General features: G+C 36.6%; 1 protein-coding gene across 1 annotated transcript; it reads right to left on the bottom strand.

The window, feature by feature from the left end:
* Positions 1–1352: 1352 nt before the first annotated feature.
* Positions 1353–25507, bottom strand: LOC113775056 (4-alpha-glucanotransferase DPE2). Its single transcript, XM_027319781.1, has 24 exons — positions 25403–25507; positions 25120–25187; positions 23735–24120; positions 21785–21902; positions 21624–21691; positions 21375–21506; positions 21176–21298; positions 20886–21082; positions 20414–20492; positions 20254–20292; positions 17870–17989; positions 17555–17656; positions 17288–17371; positions 16964–17206; positions 16736–16861; positions 16547–16621; positions 16385–16456; positions 13566–13685; positions 13312–13409; positions 12938–13097; positions 12716–12814; positions 11133–11330; positions 5221–5314; positions 1353–2224 (listed from the first exon to the last, which is right to left on the bottom strand). The coding sequence occupies exons 3-24, from the start codon at positions 24092–24094 to the stop codon at positions 1998–2000; spliced, it is 2934 nt and encodes a 977-aa protein (XP_027175582.1). The 5' UTR covers positions 24095–24120; positions 25120–25187; positions 25403–25507; the 3' UTR covers positions 1353–1997.
* Positions 25508–25780: the final 273 nt, after the last annotated feature.

The following is a 25780-nucleotide window of genomic DNA, read 5'->3' as shown; positions in this document are numbered from 1 at the left end:
ACCAACCCGAGCGTTAATTTTCACTTTACCACAATGTTGTTACAAACAACTGTACCACATTTCAATATAATCCTCGCTTGTTTACAATATGATATTTATTGCTACTATCCCCATTGAACACTAGCGGTATTGTCTCAAAAAATGTTCAAAGTGGATGAAAGCTGATTTTCTGCAGTAAATCAGGCCAATTTGATCTTATTTCATCTGAAATGGTTATTTGTAACCTACACAAGAGATGCAACTTTTCAAATCTGAAATTTCGAAAATTTCTCCAACATTTTAAAGTGTCAAAATCGATAATGTCCTGTGGTAGAATATTTTACTCTACGGCAAATGGGCAAAAGCAAGATTTTCCTCCACCTCCATTTGCGGCGAACAAGAGATGAAAGTTGTGCAGAAAGTAGAGCAATATTCTAGTTCTATTAATAAAATATGGTTCTCTAGCGTGCTCGAGATTTCCTTGCTTTGCTAAAATTTTACTGAAGCTCTTTTGTCCTCTTCTTTTCTAGGTTTCCTGATCATTCTTGATCAGGATAGTCAAACCCTCTTGATTCATCAGAAGATCACGTCTTAATGGCAAAAAAATTAGATTCAGCTTCGAGATTACTTGAGATCATATTTGCTTACATTATGCAGAATGATTTCTCTTCTTCCAATTCTTATGATTGACGAAACGTCGATGCCTGTATCATATCTTGGGCTTCAATCCCTTTCAAAATTGGAGGCAAATATGTTTCAGTTCACCTTTGGTTCTAAAACGGTGCTGGAAAGCTCATTGCAAAAGGTTCTTGTACACTGGGTCGACGGATACTCGTCTTTCATGAATGGAATAAGGGCTTGAAGATGATTAGAAAATTGTGACATTGTTTAACATGTTGTTCCACCTTGAAAGTTGCCAATATAGAGGCTCTCTAAGTTGGGGAAAATAGCTAGATCTGTAATTCACAATGTTGTGGATGTAGCGGTACCGCGGATGGTTATTTTCAATTAGAACCTTTCAGAATTGATGTTGTTATCGTTATTGTATCATTGTTTCTAGTACTATCAAGTCTATCATATTCCTATTCTAAGGGAAGAGGGAATAAAATACTGCAATGTGGCGATGGTGAGAACTGTAACTCCAGTTCATAAACTTTTATATATGGCTGAAAATTTTTGAAATATTAATGTGGGATATTCTACTAAAACCCCCTCGCAAATGTAACTTTGACAAATGAGCTTAATTTAGTAAAAAAAGAACTAAGTCACGAGAAAAACTATAAACGAGGTAACAAACAAACCTAAGGCCCAACTTTCATACCATGATAAATAACTTAAACTTCCATCTCAAAATCAATTAACAATGAGTGAAATTTGCCCAACAACTTTTTATATATGGCTGGAAATCTTTGAAATATCAATGTGGGATATTCTACTAACAAGACCAAAGTGACTTCGTCACTTGAATAACCGTCACCATATTGTATTGTTCTAGCTTATACAACTACCTCATTTATGTTTAATCCATATAGACAACTTAGAATAACAACATCCAATTGGGAGACAAATCCTTAAGCAGCATCGGTTTCCTACCTTCTTAATTCGGCTTCTGGACCTGGTGAAGCGACAAAAAAAGCCTGGTCTTTTAAGTTTACTTATTTCTGAATAGTTTCATACTGTCTTTGTTCATCCAGAAGCTCAGGCCTAGAAATGCACAAGCTTATCTTCCACGAGGTAACATTTAAGTTTTTCAACAGAAGGCAACGAAAGCATATGCATATGCTAAAACCGTACTTAGCTTCTGCAGGATTGGTGCATAGTAGAAGTTTCTGCAAAGTAATATAATTCATCTATTCTGTTTTATTCTTTCAATGTAAACAACTTATTTATATACTATAATTATTATTTGATGAAAAGCAGCGAACATGACAGATACAGTAACATAGGCTCTTACCAACTGTGCAAAGACGATGTTGGTCGTGCAAAAGTTCAAGAATGTAATATAGGCAGGAAAACGTTCACAAGACTGCTACAGTTTCCTTCTTTGAAATCCCATTTGTCTGGGTTGTCTGGGGAACCTTTTCCAGCCCATTGGCAGCCTGCTGCTTTTCTGGAACTGTACCTTTCCCTTCAGACACTTCAGGCTCCTGTAATGGGTAGGATCTACCACTGCCACGCACGAGATCTTTTATAACTGTTATAAGATCTTTATCCTTCAGCAAGGACTCCAATGTTACATGTACACCTACGAAGAGCCAATAAGGGAACTAATTATAGCGACATGAAAATTTCATATAATCTTTCATTGAGGGCAAGTGAGATGCTGACACTGTCATTGAGAAAAGAAGAATCCCTCAAATAATGATCTTTGACATAGAAGGAAAACGAGCCAAATATACCTTCACACTCAAGCTTAATCTTGGATTTTTTATTACCTCAGAAAGGCTGACATGCATCAAATCCATTGCAACAATCTTTGTTCTTTTGGTCATGACTGATTATTAGTCACTTTCAGCAACCATATGGAGTACTCAGAGAACAAATTATGCTGTGATGTGTTTATTTCGTAGTCAGTTTTTTTTTTTTTTGCTGTTCTTTTAATCAGTTCTTTCCTGTTACATTTAATTCAATTGATGAAAGAAAAATATTCACTAGAACAGTGGGACAAAGAAAGCAAACTTAAGCAATAGATACATCATCAGAAGTTTGGTCTCATTAACATCTACAGAGTAGATGAAAACTTCAGAAGCTAAAAGAAGGCTAAGAAAGATGAAAATTGCTCTTAACTACAGCTCGAACATATCATTCCTTGTACCTTTGAAGGCTTCTTTCAAAACATTTAAGATTGACTGGCAACCATTTGCTGCTTGCATGGTTGCCAATGACAGTGAAATTGATCTTAACCACATAAACTGACTGATGTATTGATGTTGCTTCACTCCGACAGCTATATATGAGATGAAGAGATGGAGCAATAACATGTTATTTATGCTGCCCCACATCCTATTTTTGTTCTTCTCCACATTCTTATCGGGTGATCAAGGAATTTGCCTTTGATTTTTCAATTGTTGATATTTCAATCTAGGAGATTTCTAACAGAAAAATTTGGTCACATAGATCTTAGCCAATTCGCGTCCCCACACATCGGCTGAAGTGGGCAATGAACAGGAGTTGACTGTTAAGAGATTTTAAGCTTCTTTATTACTTTTCTAACAGTTGAGTTTGGAATAAACTATTACTTGGATAAATTTAAGTTTTTAATTTTACTCACAGGAGAGATTAAGTTTCGTGTGACTACTGGTATGCATATAGTGCACATGACCAGTAAAAGATCTTTCTGTTTTTAATATACAGGAAAAGAAGGCAAAAGAGGTGAACTGACAAGAAGAATTCAGGTTCATTATAAGATCCAACCAGCACTCCAATTTACTGCAACCTTAGCACATATAAATGATAGGCTGAGGTGTTGATTTGGAGTTTAGCAGGAATAATTAGGCACTTCGGCTTGGTACTTAGCTGGAAATTTAATCTGCAATTCATGAATTGTGCCTGTTTCATGGAAACTGAAGCAGAACCAGTGATGTTATAGGAGATTAACTTTTTCATTGGTTTATGCAAAAGAAAACAATGAGCTGCCTTGGATGACAGCCATTTAGTCCTGATTTTAGAAAAAACTGTTCAGGACTAACTGTGTTTAACTATTTTACCCTCTATGTTTCTTGGTCTAAGTTGGCATAAAAACTTTACAAGCCTCAGATTTCTCCACTTTAATGCATTTGGATGGAAAGAAAATCAGGAGAATAGATATCCCAATCATGTCTCTGGGAGTTTTTCAGGGAGAGAGGAAATTATGGGTAAGAATTTTATACCCGTCAAACAACCACAATCTTTTCCTCCCATAAGTAGTATGATATAGGGAAAAAAAATGATATAACCTCACAGTTAATTTGAAAATAAAAAAATCATGCTTCAAACACAATTCAAAAAGATTAAAAAGAAGGGCACTTTAGGAAAAGGCAAAATATATTCCCCCCAGAACTCTCAGAATTTTTACAGAGAACTCTTCTCTTCTTCTCTCTCTTCATTAATGTTTTCCCTTCTTTTCTTGTCCTCCCTAAAACTAACAAACTAGCCTAATATAGACTTTTATAGCTCTTCATCCTCCTATTTCACTCCATTTATATATGTATTTTCTCTCTGCTAAAAATACCCAAGCACGAGAAAATGTTCTCAATTTTTTCCCTCTCCTTTGCTCTGCAAATCTTCCCACAAATACAAAATTCTAATGTTCTCTTAGGGCAAATGTGTAATCTAGAGCATAAAGGAACCAACACATGCATTTGGTACAGAGAGAGATCACCAGTAGGTTTTAGCAGTGCCCAGTCAACTGTAGTACTTTGGCCACCAGAGAATGCAATGACCGTTAACCGAAACAGAAGAAAGAAAAAAGAACAAAATGTCTTCTGAAGAAATTTATGTATGGTCATAAATGTCCTTCAAAGATTTATCTCATGGAACTGCCAAATTTAAGTGACATTCCCAGAATGTCAAAAATTAGACCGTTCAGGAGTTTAGCAGGGTCTTTGGAATCTGAAATATTTGAGGAGCCAAAAATTTAGATTAAGTAATAGTTTAATGGTCACAAGGTCTTGTTTGCCTTATCTTGACTATCTCCAAGCTTACAGTTATGTAACTGTGAAGACTACCATATTAACTTAAAAAAGATATTTCTTTTACAAGCATGCAGGCACAGGTCAATCTGACAATAGTATGAATTGGAAATTTAGCATGGTGTTCAGTATTATTCAGCCAAGGGATTTCACATGCATTTATTATTATTTCCCCATGATTGATCAATATCAGTTTAACGGAGTCAGTGAGTGGTAAGAAGATGTTTATAAATGGATTGGAACTGAAAAAATGAATAACTATGCATATCCCCTCAAATACACAGTGGACTTGATAATCACACATTATCTAAATTCTCTTCATTCCTTTTTTTCAATTCCTCTAGTTGGAAAATGCATGTTACACTAATTTGTTTCTTAAATTCTCTGGAGGATGGTCCTTTTATGCAATATAACCACAGAAGTCCTAGAACTAAATTTAGCAAGGCAAACTACTCTGATGCCATAAAATATACAGGAAATACAAATATTTTAAATTGGGTAATTGCTTCTGTACCATAAAAAAGAATGACGACGACAAGCTACAAAAAGATGCCAAGGAGAATGCACTTACGATAGCGCCAATAGTGCTTTGGGTTTGTTGGATCATTGATTGTCTCCTCTACAGCAAGGCGAGTTGTGTATTCTTCTTTCAGGGCTAACAAATCCTGTAAAGGAAGAACCATGAATAGAGCATACAACATTATCAGGCGCATAAAACACTATGTTTTCATTCCATTTATTCCACCATGAAATATGAAACTTTAAGGGAAACTTATTTCTAAGTTGTATCTTTCTTGAAATGCTTCCCAGGTTAAATGTCATATTAGGGTTAGCATAATAATACCAGAAAAGATATGTTCCTTGCATAATAGATATAGAGGACAAAGTGAATGATGCCCATTATGTAACCGTAGAAGTCATATATGTTCTAATTGATTTTAATTTACTAGAACTGATCAGAACAAATAAATCAAAAAGAATCCGTTAATGTTATCTGTGCAAACATTTTTACTGAAACAAAACTGAATTTTGACAATGGACTTTGTTGAAGATATGTGATCTGATATTATGGAAATATTTGCTATTGTAAATATTAGGAAAGATTTGATTATTGTATCATATGATTATAGTATCATATATTAATTAGGTATCATATGATTATAGTATCATATATTAATTAGGTAGTAAATTGATTTAGATTAGCATGATTTTAGGATCTAAATTAGGTTACACTTGTGTATATATATTTGTATATTGTGTAGTCCAAAGAGATGAAGAAGAGTATTTTCTCTCCCTTTGTTTCTTAGTTTACATGGTATCAGAGCTTCAGGCTCTGTTATCAGTTTGTCTTTTGACGTGACCCTATTGAGTCACTTTTAGGTCTTTCTTGTGTGAATTATAATGGCAGATATGAAAGGTAGTAGTAGAGAGATGAAAACAGTAATTTCTGATGTTATTCCTACAACATAAAAAATTACTGAACACAAATTGAGTGGAAAAATTTTTTTGGATTGGAGTAAAACTATTCGGATATATCCACGCAGCATCGATAGAGATGATCATCTCACTGATGACCCACCCGTTGATAGGGAAGAAAAGAAGGTTTGGCTAAGGGAAGATGCAAAACTATTTTTCAAGTGGAGAGAACAAAGCATATCGAAATTGATTGCCACTTTGTTCGTGAAAAAAATCCAGCAAAACTTGATCTCAACTTAGAGGACAGGATGAGGGACTGGGGGGATGACTGGATCATTGTAGGAGATTTTAATGATTTGAGGTCTAGTGATGAGAAGTGGGGGGGAAGGGATAGAGCAGAAAGATGTTTTAGGGAGTTCAACAGGTTTATCAAAGACAATAACCTGGTTGACTTAGGTTATCAAGGGGTCCCGTGGACTTGGTGCAATAGTTGGGAGGGGGATGGGGAAGTGAAAGAGAGGTTGGATAGATGTTTATGCAGCACCGAATGGCTGCAAAGATTTGAAAAGGCACAGTGTACTCATTTAGATACTGAAGCCTCTGATCATCTAATGCTTCTTGTGGATACAAACCCGGAAAACACAAGGAGAAAACGGAGATTTTACTTTGATCAACGATGGACGCTAAATCCAGAAACAAAAAGGGTGATTCAAGGAGCATGGACAAAGGTGAAGTCAGGGTCCAGGATGTTTAGAGTGGCTACAAAAATAAAGGAATGTCGCATGGCTATTCTGGATTGGAGGAAAAAGGCGCAGGGAAACTCAAAAGTTAGAATTAAAGTGTTAAAGGAGATTTTGGCTGAAGTGAAAACAAGAAAGGATGAAGGGCAAAGAGTACAAGTGGCTGAACTAAAAGCACAATTGAATAAAGCTTATGCAGAGGAAGAGATGTTTTGGAGTCAAAAATCCAGGAACAAGTGGCTCAAGGAAGGGGACAAAAATACAGCCTTTTTCCATTCTTCGGTCATGGCAAAGAGGAGGAGAAATAAGATTACTACATTGCAGAAAAAAGATGGGACATGGTGCAAAGAGGAACATGAGATTGAGGAGGAACTGTGTGAGTACTATAAAGACCTATTTACCACAACTAACCCGGACTGCTTTGAGGACATTCTAGCGGAAATTCCAAGCACTATTTCGAGCCATATGAATGGACAACTGATACGACAAGTGGAGGAAAGTGAGATCAGGAAAGCTTTGTTTTCGATGCACCCTAATAAAGCACCAGGAACGGATGGTATGTCTCCTCTATTTTTTCAACACTATTGGGATATTATCAAGGTTGATGTGGTAGCAGCTATTAAGAGTTTCTTTCATACTGGGCATTTGCTCAAAGCTGTGAATGATACTATTATTTCGTTGATTCCTAAAGTTGATACTCCTGAATCTGTGGTGCATTTTAGACCTATTAGCTTGTGCAATGTCCTGTATAAAATCATTTCTAAAATCATAGCTAATAGATTGAAAGGAGTCTTGCATCATTGTATTAGTCCCTCTCAATCCGCTTTTATCCCAGGCCGCCAAATTCTTGATAATGTAGTAGTTGCACATGAAATCCTGCATTTTTTGAAAAATAGGAGAAAGGGAAGGGTAGGATTTATGGCTCTTAAGCTGGACATGTCCAAAGCTTACGATAGAGTCGAATGGAAATATGTGGGGAGAGTTATGATGAAAATGGGGTTTTGTCCTATTTTTGTTAGATGGATCATGTCTTGCCTATCTACTGTGACTTACTCCTTCAACTTAAATGGGCAAAAGGTAGGCTGTGTTCAACCGAGTAGAGGGCTTAGACAAGGAGACCCCCTATCCCCGTACTTGTTTATTATATGCGCGGAAGGTCTTTCATGTTTGATCCATAAAGCTATGATGAACAAGGAAATAACAGGGATCAAAATATGCAAGGACAGTCCGATGGTTTCTCACCTATTTTTTGCAGATGATTCTCTACTATGCTGCCAAGCAACCAAGCAGGAGGCGACGAAGGTCAAAAGCATATTGGAAAGATATGGTCAAGCATCCGGACAGGTGGTGAATTTTGAAAAGTCAGCTATCTTCTATAGCAAAAATACCACTGATCAAAGGAAGAATGGAGTGAGGGAGGTATTAGATAACATTAAAGAGGCAAGGAATGGAACCTACTTGGGACTCCCAATGGCTATTGGAAGATCAAAGACACAGGTCTTTGCATTTGTCCAGAACAAAATTAGTAACAAGTTGCAAGGTTGGAAACAAAAACTTTTGAGCCAAGGAGGGAAAGAAATTCTGGTTAAATCAGTGATTATGGCTATGCCAACATATGTGATGGCTTGCTTTAGACTTCCAAGGGTGTTGTGTAGACAAATCACAGGTAAAATAGCGAGGTTCTGGTGGGGGAAGGGAGAAAAGGGTACCTGTGTACATTGGGCGAGCTGGAAGAAGCTCTCAGAAGTTAAGGGAAGAGGAGGTTTAGGCTTTAGAGATTTGGAGGCCTTCAACACTGCATTACTGGCAAAACAAATTTGGAGATTCTTAATGGCTCCAAATTTGTTAGTAAGTAAGGTAATGAAGGCGAAGTATATGAGTGAGGAAAAATGGATGGACAAGAAGCCAGTCTCTTCAGCATCATGGTGTTGGAAGAGTATTCATAGTGCAGCCTCCTTTCTGTATGATGGTCTGTGGAAAAGAATTGGAGATGGCAGGTCAGTCAACATGTGGCGGGACAGATGGATAGTTGGTTCAGATACCGGCTTTGCATCAACCACACAACCTGTGGGATGCAAGTTGGAATGGGTAAGTGAGCTGATAGAGGAAGGGAAATGGAAAAATGATTTGCTTCTCAAGTGGTTTAGTGCAAAAGATGCAGAGCACATAAAGGGAATTCCAACTAGTATAGGAAGAAGAAAGGATAGGTTGGTATGGGGGCACTCCAAAGCTGGAATTTATAGTGTGAAATCTGGTTATGCTTTAGCAAGGCAACGGGAAGGAAAAGCAGGTAGAAGGACAGGACAAGATGCAGAAACAAGTTGGGAGATACGAAAACGAAATGTGTGGAAGCAGCTATGGCATTTGAAGGTGAAGGCCAAACTAAAACACTTCATGTGGAAGTGCTTACAAAACTGTCTGCCAGTCAATGAACAGCTGTCGAAAAGGATACATAGAGGGGAAGGCAGATGTGGTTGCTGTGGTGAAGATGTGGAAACTATTGAGCATTTGTTTTTCTTCTGTGAAAAGGCTGTGGAAACGTGGAAGCTAGCACCGGTCAGGTGGGATGGATTACTGGGTATGCAATATAACTTTTGGCTATGGTGGGAACAAGTTACACAATCGCTGGCACTGAACCAAGGTCAAGAGAGAGTTAGTCTTACTATCAATATCCTTTGGCAAATTTGGAAAGCCAGGAACAAAAATTTTTTTGAACAAGCTAACCAGGATCCAGTAAAAATAGTAAGGAAAGCACAAGATGAATGGCTTGAGTTTGAACAGGTAGGGAATACAGACCAGAAGGAGAGCGCAGGGAAGCGGAATGATGCCTTACCTACCAGGACAGTGCGGCCAAGGAAGGAAGAGATAAGGCTGTATACCGATGCAGCGATATCAGCTAAGCGAGTCAGGACGGGACAAGGGATTATAGCAAGAAATTGGAAAGGACAGCTTTTGAAAGCAAAAGGCATTGTGACACAGGGAAAGGGATCGGCAAGTGAAGTGGAAGCTCGGGCTGTGAGAAATGCTCTGCTGATGGCTACCCAAGCAGGTTGGACACAAATTATAGTCCATACAGACTGCAAATCACTGGTAGAGCAGATTACTAAACGCAAGGAGTATGACTACACGACTGCAACTATCTTAGAAGATGTGCAGGAACTTAGTCTAGCTTTTGAAAAATGTTCCTTTGTGTTTATACCTAGAACTGAAAATCACATCAGCCATCAATTAGCACAATATGCTGTGAAGCTTGTACATGATATTGAATGGGAAACTGATTTCCCAATATGGTTGACTGATTTAGCTAGGACAGAGTTAAGGGTAGTATCCCCTTTTTGTAACTAATCCTTGTAAGGTCAAGTGTTAATATTTATAACATGATAACGTTTGTTGAAAAAAAAAAAAAACCAGTCATGTGAGAACTGGAGAACAGTTAGCTGATATTTTCACTAAGCCTCTAAATGGTCCGAGAATTGATTACATTTGTGGCAAGATGGGCATGATTAACATCTATGCTCCATCTTGAGGGGGAGTGTTGAAGATATGTGATCTGATATTATGGAAATATTTGCTATTGTAAATATTAGGAAAGATTTGATTATAGTATCATATGATTATAGTATCATATATTAATTAGGTAGTAGATTGATTTAGATTAGCATGATTTTAGGATCTAAATTAGGTTATACTTGTGTATATATATTTGCATATTGTGTAGTCCAAAGAGATGAAGAAGAGTATTTTCTCTCCCTTTTTTTCTTAGTTTACAGACTTCAAATAGCAGTGCATGTGGATTGGCATTACATTTGGAAATCCAGTTGGTTCTGCTGTCAAACTCAACCAAACAACGCACTTGGAGTTGCATGAATACAGAACCATAACCAAATATAATTCCTAAACATCGTTCAGCTAGTATTCTAAGTGCTTGTTTCTTAGACTTGGCACAACATGCTTTGCAAAATTTCTTTATCAACAGCAGAATTCTAAAGCAGATCCTGCACCTTCATGGCTCTATGATATGTGTGTACTCATATTTCTACCTACACAAGATTTTGAATGTTTTCAAGCCCTTTTACGAAATGAATAAGCTTGAAACATTTGTGTCATACTTCTCAGCAGAATAGCAAAAAGATTTCTCCCACTCCTGTTATTAACTCACCAAAAGAAAAATTTACATCCAGAATGGATCTGACATGAATATAGATAGTCCAAATGTCATTATACACTTTATGGAGATTTTTGCAGTTTGTTTCAAGTCGTTGGCATAAGCAATGTAAGACAATTGTTTAAAATATGACCTGTATGGAATACACAGAGGAAAGCATACCTGGACAGGAAAAATTGACCACATTGAAGGAGCTTCAACATGCTGCTGTATAATAAAGTATGCAATTTCAGGAATGCATTGATCAGGTGGTGAATTATTGGATCCCAAAAAAGTCTGGAAAAAACGTCGTCTTCTTCCTTCGTCTTCTTCCCACCAAGCACGCAGGGTGGAACAATCATGGCATGATGGAGCACACACCTATGGTCAAGTATTCCAAAAAACTTGTTATCTAAACTTCCAGCAGAAGGAAACTGTACTATATGTTTGGGAAAGGAATTATTCTACTTATGAGCATTGTCAAATTCCACAACTTCTGAGAATGCTAACAGGGAAAAGAACTTAATGGACTTCCCTCCAAGAACAAAAAGAATCAGGTATATACAAAATCCAGTTCAGAAGCATCAGAGTCATTGCCTACACTATAATACAAAAATACGTGGCATTTTTCTATCGAACAAGAAAAATTTTGTCTGGAAGAATATGCACTTATTCCATACTAACACTACTATTAAAAGCTTGATGCATTCATTAGAAGGACCACATGGCCAATATTAAGACCAAGAGTGAGTGCCCTATAGAATCATTTCTTTCTGGTAGAGAATATCACCCATCCAAGCCTCCAAAGGCACAATGATACAGAACACAAACCAAAAAGATATTCCAGATAGCAAAACTACCCTGACCACCAACTACAACCTCCAGGTTCAGGGTAAACTCAGGAGAAAGCTTACCCTTTGGGCTCCCAATCAAACAAATGCAATAATAGGGCAAAGGAAGACAGGACATAAAAAAAATAGGCATCTCCAATGAGTCAAAATTCAATACATACAACAGAAATTTCAAATAAGATTCCACCCTGCACATTTTTTACAGTATTACCATATTAGCCAATATAGAGGAGCAAAGGCCAAAAAAAGGACAATCCAAAAAAGTTCCATATAAGACTTGAAATATCTTTCTTTTATCTAAATGACAATGGTAAGTACAGCATCTAACTAACATGCAGTTAAGTTTGAATATAAACGAATTGCAAGTACATTTTCTTTGCAAGACAGTTATTTATATAGAGTTTGGTGCAAAACAATTAAGTTGCAACTAAACTATGTTTACAGTTAATTCTCTTCCATTCTACTATTTGGTGTTCAAATCATCCACTCAGGATTTAAAGTGGTTACTGTTTCTCCTTTCCCTCTGATTCCAAGGTCAACTCATACATAAAAGCGCCAATTTTGTTCTCACATAGTTTGACGATTCTACTTCAGTTAATCCCAAATCGGATAGAATATCCAAAAAGTGTGCCACTTAAAAGGTAAGTCGATGAATTCAAAAGAAAACAACTTTAGTGGCCAAAAGTTGACCATTCAAATAGTTTAGAGGTCATTTAGGTAAGAGGTTACAAAAAGAGAAGCAAACTTTTTGCTCTTGTTCATAGTTTAAGTAAAAGAGAGAGAGAGGGGGGAGGGGGGGCTTTACCAAACAATAGTTTGCAGAAATTGTTTGAAAATGACAAAGTGATCTACGGAGGGTTGGCATTAATATAGACCAAGTAAGCTTCAAAGAGTGAAGACTCTAGCAGACCTTACCGTCATATAGGGATATTGTGACGGAATACCAAATTCAAGACCCGGTTCACTAGGCATGCGTTGAATGCGCAATCCTATTAAACCTAGCTCCTGCATGACCTGCATCAATAAGATTCACCAAAAATAACAAGAAAGTATTAGTCATGGTTCTGAAAGAAGCTTGATATAGGCTTAAGAGATTGAGGAATAAAGGTATATAGTTCAGGCAGGGACGCTTTGTACAGGATGGACACAAGAAGGAATTAGACCAAGATCCTCCCCACAAGCCAGCATATCTGATGAGTTCAACAGTACAGGCAGAGTCTTCATCGCGTTTTGACGCCAAAGACTTTCTTGCCGATGGAAGTAGTAATCATTATACAGCCTTCTAAGAGTATTTTTGCTGTAGCAACAATGCCCAAAGAGATACTATAGTGTTAGAATATTTGTATATAAGAGAACTGAAAAATCTCATCTTAATTTTCTCTCAAGGACTAGAAACAAAAGTGAAATAATAAGTTGAATGCCAATACTAAATTTACGAAACCAATTTCATACCTTTTCAAGGTCAGACAGCAATAAATCAAATATACCAAAAAGTATCAAATATTAGGTACCTATGCTCATCTAATTCATGGAAGTTTGATGTATCCTCCATACTGAAACGAGGATAGAATTTTTTTGGATCTTCTGGATCTCTAATGAGCACTATATCCTGCCGGATATATTGATAGAATTAAATTCAAGGGACAAGGATCTCTAAAGGAACAACAACGACAAGACATCATGGCCATTATTACATATAAGTATGAAATCAGGATTGAATAACTCAAAATGAAACTTCTGATATACTTCCAAACATTATGCTTACCCTCAGAAGATCAAATAGCTGGAGTCGAAGTTTCTCTTCACTCTCTAACATCGTGGACTTCTCCAAGCATGACTTCAACTTGGATGCAATCTTTTTCTCCGTATTGCAGTCTTCTTTGAACTATTTTAACAAAATGAAAAGTACATAAAACAGTAACATACCCATTTGTAAGGTTGTCTAAGGGTTTGCAAGGATACGATTTGTTTCAACATGGAGAAGATAATAACCATTGCGATCACATGAGAAATCATGTAACATAAAATCAAAAGAGCACTGAATTCCTCTCTCTTTTTGTTGAGTTGTTTTGGTTCTTGAAAAATTTACATGTGCAACACCAGTTATCCTCACTGGAGATCTTTTAAGTTTGAATATCAAGGCAAGTATTAGGGCACCATAAAGTGGGAGAAAGAAGCACATTGACAATCTCACCATTAGCAGACTAAATAGTTACAAATGCTTAACAATATTAAACTTGTACTTTGCACCAGTGCCCCATAAATCATAGCCTTAGTTTGGTTTTACAACTAAACTATTTTTCAAACATTTTGCACTTGAAACTATATAGTATGATCGAAATACTTCATCAAATATTTGGTCACCTATAATAGAAGCACCACCATCTCGAGCAAACTAACCATTTCTCACATGCTTAGTAAAAAACTTCCTCTATTTGCAATCAAGCTAAGCCTACCCACTTATATGCAATAAGTGTCCAAGAAACAACATATAAAACCCTAAAAATCTATCCATGGATCAATTAGCTCAAGTGGAAGGCAGAACACATGACCACACCCATGATCTGAGTTTCCAAAGGCAACCATACATTAGTTCACAAAGCCCCCTTGAATGCAACCTCCAGCTTCTATTCCAAGAAGCACCTTCCATTTTGGCTTGCTTTGACCTTTTCTAAATTGATATGCCTAGTTATTGTTGTTTCAGAACATCCTTTGAGGCCCTTAATTTTCCTGGTGTTTCTTGAGAAAAAAGACAGGTGCAGGCAGTGGAGGAAGGTCAGGCTAATGCTTAGAGACGGTAGTGGGGTTGCAGGAACAGAGAAAGATTTCAGTGAAAGTTAATTGCATGTCTTCATCAGTTATCATTTGTGGTCCATAGAGGCCTGACCACTCAGTAGACTAACTGAAGCAACAGACATATAGTTTGTAATGCAGTGAAAAGCTAAGAGTAAAAATTAATGAAACTTAGATAAGAGGCAAAATAAAACAGCAATTAGATTTGGTCAATCTTCTCATTTTTGCTGTAGCAACTGCATATCAAACACTTTGCAATTTGGTTCTTTTCAACGAAAAGAATAAAAACTAAAACAGATGAAACAAGAAGAGAAAAGAGCAGAAAATCAAAAATTTGATACCAATAGGGAATGGGACTATTATGTTACTCCAACTCTTTGTTTTACCCCAACGTACCCGTGTTGACATGAAATGACATTGGTACTGGTACGAGAATCATTTGGGATGCTTTGGAAATTTTTTGGGTACTTTGACCATTTTGTCTAGTGGACGTTGATAATGAAGAAGGAAGAGAGGCGGGAAGCGAAGTAGAAAACTTTAGGAATTGCATATGAGAATGAAAGGAGGCCAGTCTAAAATTCTAAATTTCCCTTATATATATGAAATCTCTAAAACTCCCAAGGAAAAAATCCCTGTTCGATGTACATAATTTGTATATTTGCTAGTATCTGCATAGTACCTACATACCAGTATCCGTCTCTTTAGAATTGTCCCGTATCCTACTTTTAGATGATTGACAAACTACACACTTTGACAAATACCCATATCTGACTCTCACACCTGAGTCAGATTAACATAAGGGACTAATACTTCATGCTGATATCTATATAATAAGTAGCATTAAATCTCTAGACTAAGGTCAAGTAACACAATTGACAACCACAGTAACTTCCAAGAGAATATACTAGTATTTACTAGCAATCTAATGAAAGTATATGAATGGAATTTAAGCATGCTACTGTCATATGTCATTGGGTTAACATAGCCCGATGTGGTTGCTCAAGAATAATTATTCATACGATCACATGGCCCGCAAAGATTATTAAGTCCAAGCATTTTTTAGGTCCTAAAGTCACCTGGGTGACAGGATCAAACAAACTATAATTTTAAAACAATATTCATCTTTAATAGAGTTCTTCAAGAAGACAAAATCATCATTACATAGGAGAAAGGGCCACAACAATATTTGCATTTAAAAACTTTTCAGGCATGGAATCTATTCCACATAAAACTCAGGTTTGAAGACATTCTGTGGCAGCATTCAATGCTATCTTAAGATTAAATTCCTGTAAACCCCCAGAAAAAGGACCACAAAGGTGAAATGGGAAAGGTCTTCCAATCATTCCATGTATAATTCATCAAAAATCCATCCAAATTTGAGGGGTTCTATTGCTCTTCTTTCTGCGGGTAAACACCATAGGAGTGCTCAAAAGACCAAAGAAAGACTATTGTAATTTCTCCAGTGAGTAGATTGATAAGAAGCTTTCGATAGGAAAGAGAGTGAACTTGTTTGTTTGAAATCTATATCTACATATTTCTATGTTCCTTGTTACAATTTGGATCAAACAAAGATGAAATCAAATAGGAACAAACTGTTTTAAGAGCAGTATTATATAATAGAACTCCAGTTTAAGAGTCGCTCCTATAAACTTGTTAGCCATGATTAATTCTAAGATCTTTATCAGGCACTATCATTGGGATTAAAGAAGCTACAAGTCAATTAAAAGCCAGTTGTGAACAATGCTAGTTGAAAATGTAAAACAGATATTAGTGCTTAATATGGATTGTAACCTCATAAACATCTTTCTGAGATTCCTTCATAAAGATAGAAGCTACAAAGGCCCAAGAAGCTCCAAATTTGTTCTGAAAGAGCATAAGCAGAAAAAAAGTACAAATTGATTAGGAAAATTATGTAGTTTACTTTGTTATTAAGAATTATGAATTGATGTATACCTCTAATAACTCTCGCCTAATACAAGGACGGGTCAAGCGATCAAAGTCCCATATTCCTTCCTTTTCAAGCTCTTCCTGAGAAAAATTAATTAACATATAAAAGACAGGATAAACAATTATCTCCATGGCCTGACTGCTGCCCTTCAGCCATAAAACAAAACAAATTTGCTATTTCAAAACCCCAGCTACCTGGCTTAAAGGAATAGATGGTCGGAATTTTCCACAGAGACCAGTCATAGCATGATCTGGCAGTTCCCATATTCTAAAGAAACCCAAAATATGATCAATCCTGTAAGCTGTGAAGTATTTTGCCATCTGCATATTTCAACAAAGTATTTGAGGAAATTAGCCATGACAAAAGAATACTAGTTTGCAAAGGAGGGCTGAATGCCTGAAACAAATGTGCTCGAGGAGAACCTGCATCAGACGAGCACGCCACCAAGCATAGTTGTCTTTAGACATTTCTTCCCAGTTATAAGTCGGAAATCCCCAATTTTGCCCATTTTTATCAAAATAATCTGGAGGAGCCCCAGTAGAGGTGTTCATGCGAAACAAATTTGGATACACCCATGTATCCACACTATTCCTGTCAACACCAATTGGGAGGTCGCCTTTAAGAATGACTCCTTTCGTTCTGGCATATTCTGCAGCTTCTGACAACTGTAATTATCAAAAATACATGGTCATATACAAGATGGATTTTAAATGGTAAAATCAATATCCAAAACCAAATCTACTCACTTGTATGTGTAAATGGAATTGGATATAGTAGTGGAAGCAGATTATTTCATAGTGCAAGCTGTCTTTGGAAACAAGCTTCTCAAGCTGAAGAAACAAGAATTCAACTGTTACGAGGCAAACATGAAAAGAAACAGAAGCTTTTGCTATATAGCAGATATCAATTGCTATATGTAGCTCAATTTATGCTTTTGTGTAAAAGTACACGTGGAGGATTTTATAGGCTTAATTGGAGGAAGAAGAACAAGAACCAGAAGCGTAAAAAAGCACCTTGGCCTCCGAAAACTGAGCATAGCATCCCCATTGGCTGCGCTCTGATGTCTCAAAGAAGTCACGCAGAAAACAGAAAGCTGCGTAGGGTTTTAACCAATCCTGGTGCCAATCAAGTAAAAGAGAAAGGAGAGTCAGGTTGAAGAATTGCAATTGTGTCAAACAGGTAATCCCTCCGAACAAGCTTAAATTATATATGAGAATGGAGCTAGCACTTGTCCATTCTTGATACGAGAACAGGGGTGCTTTTAAACAATTCTCTTATATTTATGCAACTAGTAAAACTGCAGATTAAAAATGTAATCAGATGATCACCTTATTTTCAGCAAAAAAATTCTGGAAAGAACTTGAATTAAGAATCATATCCTTCTCCAGAGAAAAAACTTTCTTAGCAATAGATAGCTTTGCAGCCATGGTAGCTTCATAATCTACATCCTGTAATGACAGAGAGCAAAAGAAGAGATTACAGATTCATCTTATAAGTGTATAGATTACCTCGGCATGGCCTAAATTTCTCTGGGTAAAACCTTTACATGATCCCCAAATCCACAATGTGAATCTCCAGATCATGACATTTTTAGTATCAGATCCTACCAAGTCAGGATCTGTTAAATACTAAGATTAAATTTTCTTTGCTTAATACTTTTTGTGTTTGTGAGGAACCAAAGTTAGCAAATTATCCCTAGGCTAATAAACCTGAATGCTTAAGCATTTTATGGTGTATTCATTTTCAGTTGGACCTAATTGATTGAGTTGTTATTCTAAGCACAATATTCCATCCGCACTCTAAGAGCCTTGCTCCATGCAAATTAAATATGAAACCAGGATAGCCCTTAGCCGTAAATATTTACATTTTGACAGCCAAACTCCCTAAAAAGAAACTGAAGGGATTCTTGCAACATTATATATCACTGACAATATATCTTTTTCTAATTACCTTTTTATATTTTATCATCATTGACAATATACAGAACATGGCAATAAGATGCCAGCCATAAATAAGAGATCTGAAAGTTAGTAGGTCTGACATCTGTAAAAAACACTTTTACCACAAGGAAAGACACAAGAACATGAGCATAATGAACACATTAGCTTTGGTGCTGCGTGAACTTATGCTTTCCTTCCTGAAAACAAGTTTATTAGTTATAAAGTTTTTCTCCTTTCAAAGTTAATGGAACAATGCAACATCAGATTCAATTAGAAATGGATTTTCAACCATGCAAGTACCATTACCAAACAATGTAAACGATCTTAGAGTCTCGTCTGAAAGTATTAAGATCCAAAACAGTCAAGTCATCCAACCAAACTTGTTTTGATCAATTTATAGCTAAGTTCACTACCTTGTCAGGGCAAAACTAGCCTAAGCACTATGGATTTGTAGGGATCATGTCATATATGATAGTTACTATACTGGCCAAGAGATGCTGATGAGCAATTTGACAAACGTTATTGTCTTCACCTTTTGTTTGTTGTTTCAAAATCATGAACACAAAAATAAACATATTTTATGAATGTTCTGCATCAACCTAAGACATCACAAAAGGAACGAGTCACTGTAGTTTAATGCACTCTGGTGCTGAAAACTCATTAGGAGCAGGTTAGTGCTATATGCATGAAATGATCTTTCCACTCTCATTGAGACTCACTGCTACCCCTCCCTATGTCACCCTTCCCCAACCCAAGAGCCCATGTAAAGCCCACTCCCCCTCTCTCCCAACACACCCTCCTCCTCCCACTTGACTCCCCCTCTACCTCTTGGTCTTCAAACAGCCCCCTCCCGCTCTTTCTCTCCTCACCGTAGTCCACTGACTTTTCAAGACCCAGGTCAACCTTTACACCCTATAGCCGACCACCTCCTGGACGAAATCAATTTACATTCAGCTCACTTTTGGACAAAATCATTGAGAACTTTGCTCCGGGAGCAATCTACTCACAGATTCATTAGCTCCAGGTGGTGATGGTGTTTACATTCTTGACAACAGTTTGGTTGATGCGTGCTTGGTTGTGTTTGTGCTAGAGTAGTGTGCATCTCTCCCTGCTGCCATGAGAAGTCTGTGGTGGCTATGCACAGGAGGAAGCGAGAGAGAGAGAGAGAGAGAGAGAGAGAGAAGAGATCTGCTGCCTGCTGGCAGAGTTGTCACAAAAGGAAGGTGAAAGCAACTGAGATGTGAAAGAATCAAAATGGGAAGAAATAAAAATAAAGAAAGATAAAGATAATGATACAAATATAATTTTGTTAAACAAAATTTATTGCTTATCTGATTCATTTAACTTTGTTGTAAAGAAATAACATAAATCATGCACTAATACAATCTGTTTTACTTTTCACCGACAAGTTGAAACCACAAACAGTCATCAAAAAGCCACTTATAGAGCAGCACAAAGCTTATATGTCAAATGTGATTTGTGATTCAAGTGTTTACATAGTAAATGATGAGTTCTAGGGCTTAGCTAACAAATGCGCTGAAGTTCAAACAAACATAATTTTATGAATCAGGTAAATAAAACTTTAGCACTAAATAGTGCAAAGAGAAAGGAAAAAGTTTATGTGATTTATTTAGTAATTGGAGTCCACGAAATTAGGCTTTTGCTAACTTGGATTGACTGGAAATGATTCTTATGCTGCCAATTTTGATGCAAGATCTTGAAAGAATTCTAAATAATAATATGGAGAAAAGAACAAAAGATGAGACAAAAACCTTTAGATCAAGCTGCGATCTTGCCTTCTCTATCTCTTGCTGTGAAATTCAATAAAAGAATATAAAAAATCAAGTTAAAGAGCTACATCCATAGGGCCAGCAATTACTATGCACAAAATTTAGTGGTATATCCAATAAGAAGAATCATTACTATCAGCACCTTGATTTCCTCTGGAATTTTATCAGAAAGTGCCTGCACTCTTAAGTACAACGGATGCAGCGCAAATACTGAGAGAGAGCTGCATAACCAAAGTAACAAGGAAAGAGATTATGTGACTAACAGTTTGATCCATAACAAACTTTTCATTTACACTAAGTCATGTAATTAGTACAGGTCACCCAAACAAGCAATCTTTTCTTACATCTCCAAGGCCAGGAAAAAATCAAACATAAAAAATGAAAGGACAATTGCATCGTGATTACTTTTCATCTTGACCTAAGGTCATTAGCATATTGTTGCCCCAGCTAAACATGTAATGTTCAAATTTTGTAGATTCACCAAGAAATTATATCTTCAAAAGTTAAAGATTTGAAAAAGATACAGAGAAAATGTGTCAGAACAGAAGACTGAAGATATGCCACTATATCAGCTCTAAACCACATCATATGGCAAGAAATACAATTGATCTCACCTGTATGGATATGAATCCCACCACATTCCATGCACTGATGTATCATTAATTGGCAAAAGCTGCACCAAATGGAACCCAGACTCAACTGCCCAATCTACTAGTAACTTGAGATCCAGGAACTCGCCCACTCCTAAATCTTCCTCAGATCGGACAGAGAACATAGGAATTGCAACACCAGCTCCACGCCAAGGCATTTCCTAAGACAACAAAAGAATTAGTTGTCTGATCATTTGTTGTTGCTTCATAATCAGGAAAAGTGTAGAAAGAGTTAGTTTCTTGCAATCGCTTACTCGCATCAAGCCATCCGAACAAACAATGTACTTTGGTTGACCACGTGAGAAATCAACAGTAATCTCTCGATTTGATCCAATTTCTACAGATAATTTCCCTGTCTTGCCATGTTTAACGTATCTGTATGTGAACGGAAGTTAAGGCTTAAAGGGGAGAGAGAGAGAGAGAGTAATATGTAGAATAAAGTCATTTAAAAGGATATTTTAGAGGGAAGTCATCCTTTTGCATTACACAATCCCCTTGCCAAACTGATTCTCCAGCATAATTAAGCTTAAGTCCTCCCTGAGCCTTCCACTGTCCCAGCTTCAAAGGACTACCAAGTACATAAATCTGCGGGAGAAATTTTGAATTCATATAAGAAACACTCAGAACAAAACAATTGACAATTTGGGAGGAAACGCGTTCTTAGTATTAAAAAAATCACATGTCAAAAATCAAAAAACATACCGATGTTCCTTCTTCTATGTTGGGACAGCAGATTCTGAACTGCACAATAACTGAATCTGCTGAGAAAGCTGATCCACATAAAAATGGTGTTAAAGATACCACAGAAGTTTCAAAATGAATTTTGATATCTGAAGGACAAAGCTATGTCAAACTCAGGATACCTTCCTCATCCAACTCTCTCTGATTTACTCCAAGAGGTCTCTCAATGTCCAAACTCCAGCTTCGTTGAAAAATAACATTCTTAAATGCACTGCTGAAAGGTAGAGCATCAGACCCGGTCTGCATAATGGATGTTACCATGTCAAGATTTCAAGACTTAGAAAACCAAATTTATTTCAACAAATATTACTTTTCAATAAGAAGAATCCCAACGGAAAATTAGTTAGCAAAAAGTGCAGGAACCCAGTCTTTATTAACTCATTCAAGAACTTTAGGGGAACAAATGTGCCACAATCTATTATGACTCCCGAGACACATGACCCAGGAGTAACAAGATTTCTTAGGATAAGTCAGTTAAGCCTCCTTCAGATACATGCTAAAAAGGCCCGAGGAACGAAGCACTGAAGAAACAAATCAAAAACCAAGTTCAATGTGTGGCAGATACAAAGTCACATGCAGATGGAGGAAACACAAAGCTGATACCATGTCAAACGAACATTAGCATCTAACAAAAAACTTTTGGTAACCGATTAGTGGTGCAAGATCTCTATTTACTTGCTCACAAAGTTTTGCAGACTTAATATGAGAAAGAATTTAACAAACTTAGAAAGGTATTTTATGTTGTTCTTCATTGGTCTAATCTCCAAAAGTCAGTTTGAGTGACTATAAGAGTATTCAGGACTGACTTCCAAAACAACATTCTTTTCAAGTGGAAAACAAGGAGTAACTGGATTTGTATTTTACAAATAAATAAATAATTAAATAAAAGGAGTTACTGGATAGAAGCGAAATACTAATCCAATAGCATTAGCTTCTATAGAAAGCCAAATCTTGGTGGTATTATTCTATGTGCAAGGAAGGTAGGCAGGCTCTTAATTTTTCTCATGAATGCCTGTTTGATGACTTTTAAAGTTGAACAAAGTGTTTCACTCTGAATTAAGTCAGCTCAACAAGAAAGATGATAAGGAAAATAGGAATGAAAACGTGGTAACTTTAACAGAAAGTCCAGAAAAGTGTTAACAAAGCTGAAATCCCAAGCACCAGAAACTATATAATGATTTTCAAAGGTAAAGACATAAAGTTGTAAAATTAATTCCCTCCTGTCTGTCCTCATATCTTTAACAAGCTATTTCTCATAATAAACAGAAGGTTGCCTATTTATCTGTCATTTTAGCAATTATTTCTGATATAGACCTGTCTATTATTTTCATATGACCATGCAAAACCAGAGATGTCCCATGATGTTAACAGTTAATCTATAACGCCACCACATATTACGGCTTAGGTTTCTATCAACAAGTAAACATATCAGCAATTCAAGCATTTACTAGTAATTCTTTTGCTAAACCAAATTAATTTTACTTGAATATTTGTATAGTCTTATACATCATTCATAAATATGTAGAGGCCCTTTGAAACATATTTAGAATGAAAAGAGAAGGATCTATTCATATATATAAAGAGTTGGGAGAAAATGGTGTAATCTCTGTCATTTTATTGACAAATCAAAGAATATAATCCCTGTACACATTGTAACTTCCACCTCAAATAAATATTCTCTATAACAGTGAAACTGAACTGGCAGTAATACACTCCACATTGGAACACTTGTATGGCACAGGAGTTGTCAAATGACATTTAGACGGCTCAGACTTTGAACGAATTGGCATCATACACAATGACTTGCAAAAGAGTTTACAAAAGTCTCCCTGCAACATGTTACCAGTAAGGTCCATGTTCAGCATATATGTTGTTCACTTTTGATACCAGAGAAATTTACTCCCATTACAAATGGGAAGAATGTTTAGAATTTAATAAGTAAATATCATTTTGTTGCACATACACCATAAGATATAGTCTACTTTTAAGAGGGACATATCCAATTAATGTAATGGGAAACATATCCAAAAATAACAAAAGGAATAAATTTCCCAGTTTTCACATATACAGACCTGCCATAGATCATGAAGCTCAACCAAATGTCCACTTTGAACACCTTCAGGTAGCAAAAGCTTCCTTTTGTTCCCAACCTCCCATCTCAAGACATTTCTCTCATCATCCACCACATAATAGTTGTACTCACATCTGAAGTCAGCAGGAACAGGTATACCCCCAGACCATATGAGTTCCCCATCTTGGTTATATGGACTCAATAACAGACCTTTCTTCACATTCCATGCACCAAGAATTGGCTCAGAACCACACACCAAAAGATGCTGTCCCCACTTAGTATAGTAAGGTATTCTGAAGCTCACTGTGACAGACTTCAGATTCTTGGTCTGGGTAAGCAAACCCAAATTCAAATTCACCATAGTTTCTCTAGAACTTCAGTTGCACCCTGGTCAAATTTATCAAGAAACTAATAAAACCAATCTTACAATTCTCAACCCTTCAGATTAAAAGAGAATCAATATAATTTGTGGAACCCTCTAAATCATGACCCTCACTTGATGACTTCTAATTCACGTAGTTTAGCTTACAAACTAATAATGACAGATGGATTTTTTTTCCCAATGCCGCAGCTCCGAAATGTATTACACTAAATTACTCAAAGATAGATAATTTTACACCGAACCAAAATAAACCCACCATAGAAATTTCGTTCATTTGATGCACAAAGTATCAAAAAGTTAACCTTTCTAATACAAAATCTCAGAAAAAAAAAACTGCAAGAACAGCGGGAAAAAGGTAAGAGCGATTTTTAGCACATCCAAGATTCCATTTCTATGAGGATTGATTTAAGCACTGATTACACTCCCTTAATACATCAACATTACCGAAAACCAATCCGAACCCAGTTCAGTGAAGCATCAAGTTAACACATCATACAGTGGAAATGCACAACCCTGCAGTAATCATAATAGATTGACCATTTTATAGCACATCCAAGATTCCATTTCTATGAGGATTGATTTAAGCACTGATTACACTCCCTTAATACATCAACATTACCGAAAATCAATCCGAACCCAGTTCAGTGAAGCATCAAGTTAACACATCATACAGTGGAAATGCACAACCCTGCAGTAATCATAATAGATTGACCATTTTATAATAAAACTGCAACAAGTAGACAATCAAATTTAAAATATTCATAGAATTGATTCACAAGGTACTCAAAAATTGATCTTTTTACACAAAACTAGACTAATAAACATAAGTAATCTCCAATAAGCCCACAAAGTACGGAAAGTACGGAAAAAGACTGGATTTTTGGCGCAACAAAAGATGGAATTCCAAGACTATGAACTCAAGAACTGACCAGAATCTATCAATACATCAACCATCAGTGAAAAACAATCAAAACCCATTTCACTATACAATCAAATTGGCAGACCTTCGTGTCAATTGAAGTCCGGTTCAATGAGCTTCAAACCTTCAAAGAAAATGACCGATAATGTTGTTCTGCAAAGAGGAGAAGAACACATATAAGTGCCAAGTAGAATATAGAACGTGGGCTGTGCTTGTTCTTTCCTTCTAAATACATGCCAAAAAAGGGAGAAAGAAACAAGTTTGGTTTATGTCATGCTACATGTTTGTGCGCGTGTCACATTCAAGAATCAGTAGATTTTTATTATGCGAGAAAAAGTGAGAAATCAGAAGAGGAAGCTGTGAGATACCTTCTCTATGAGATATTTTTTCAAGTGGTGAAAGGCGTCTTTTAGTGGGAAGAAAGGAAGCAGCAGAGAATTGCAAATAGGAAACGGGAAATTGCATTGATTGCTTAGCTCTGCAATCACGAGCGTGTGACAGTTGGGAGACAGAGTTTTAGGCTCCTCGTAGTCAGTGAAATAATGCAGTTGGGAGTAATCCACTTTGCACCCCTATAACTTTTGTTATCTTGGACTTTGTACCCCAAACAAAAATTTCGGAAACTTTGTACCCTTTTCTTTAAATTTTTTTTTTTGGATCAATCACTGCAAGAAACTTTATATCCTTTTTTTACCTTTTTTTTTTGGATATTGTGATTTGTTTGGAGGGAATGGTGATGATCCAAA

Source organism: Coffea eugenioides, chromosome 6 (assembly GCF_003713205.1).
Source record: "Coffea eugenioides isolate CCC68of chromosome 6, Ceug_1.0, whole genome shotgun sequence".
In the NCBI taxonomy this organism is placed as follows: domain Eukaryota; kingdom Viridiplantae; phylum Streptophyta; class Magnoliopsida; order Gentianales; family Rubiaceae; genus Coffea; species Coffea eugenioides.
The sequence above is the reverse complement of the archived record's forward strand: the minus strand, read 5'-3'. Positions and strand labels throughout refer to the sequence as shown.

What these genes read in the sequence shown, in the direction of transcription:
- LOC113775056 (XM_027319781.1), bottom strand. Translation starts at nt 24,094, where the DNA reads ATGGTGAATTTGAATTTGGGTTTGCTTACCCAGACCAAGAATCTGAAG. An exon ending in CATCTATTCCTTTAAGCCAG is followed by an intron (nt 16,622 to 16,735) that starts GTAGCTGGGGTT and finishes AATTTTTCTCAG; the next exon opens with GAAGAGCTTGAAAAGGAAGG. An exon ending in AGCTATTTGATCTTCTGAGG is followed by an intron (nt 13,410 to 13,565) that starts GTAAGCATAATG and finishes TATATCCGGCAG; the next exon opens with GATATAGTGCTCATTAGAGA.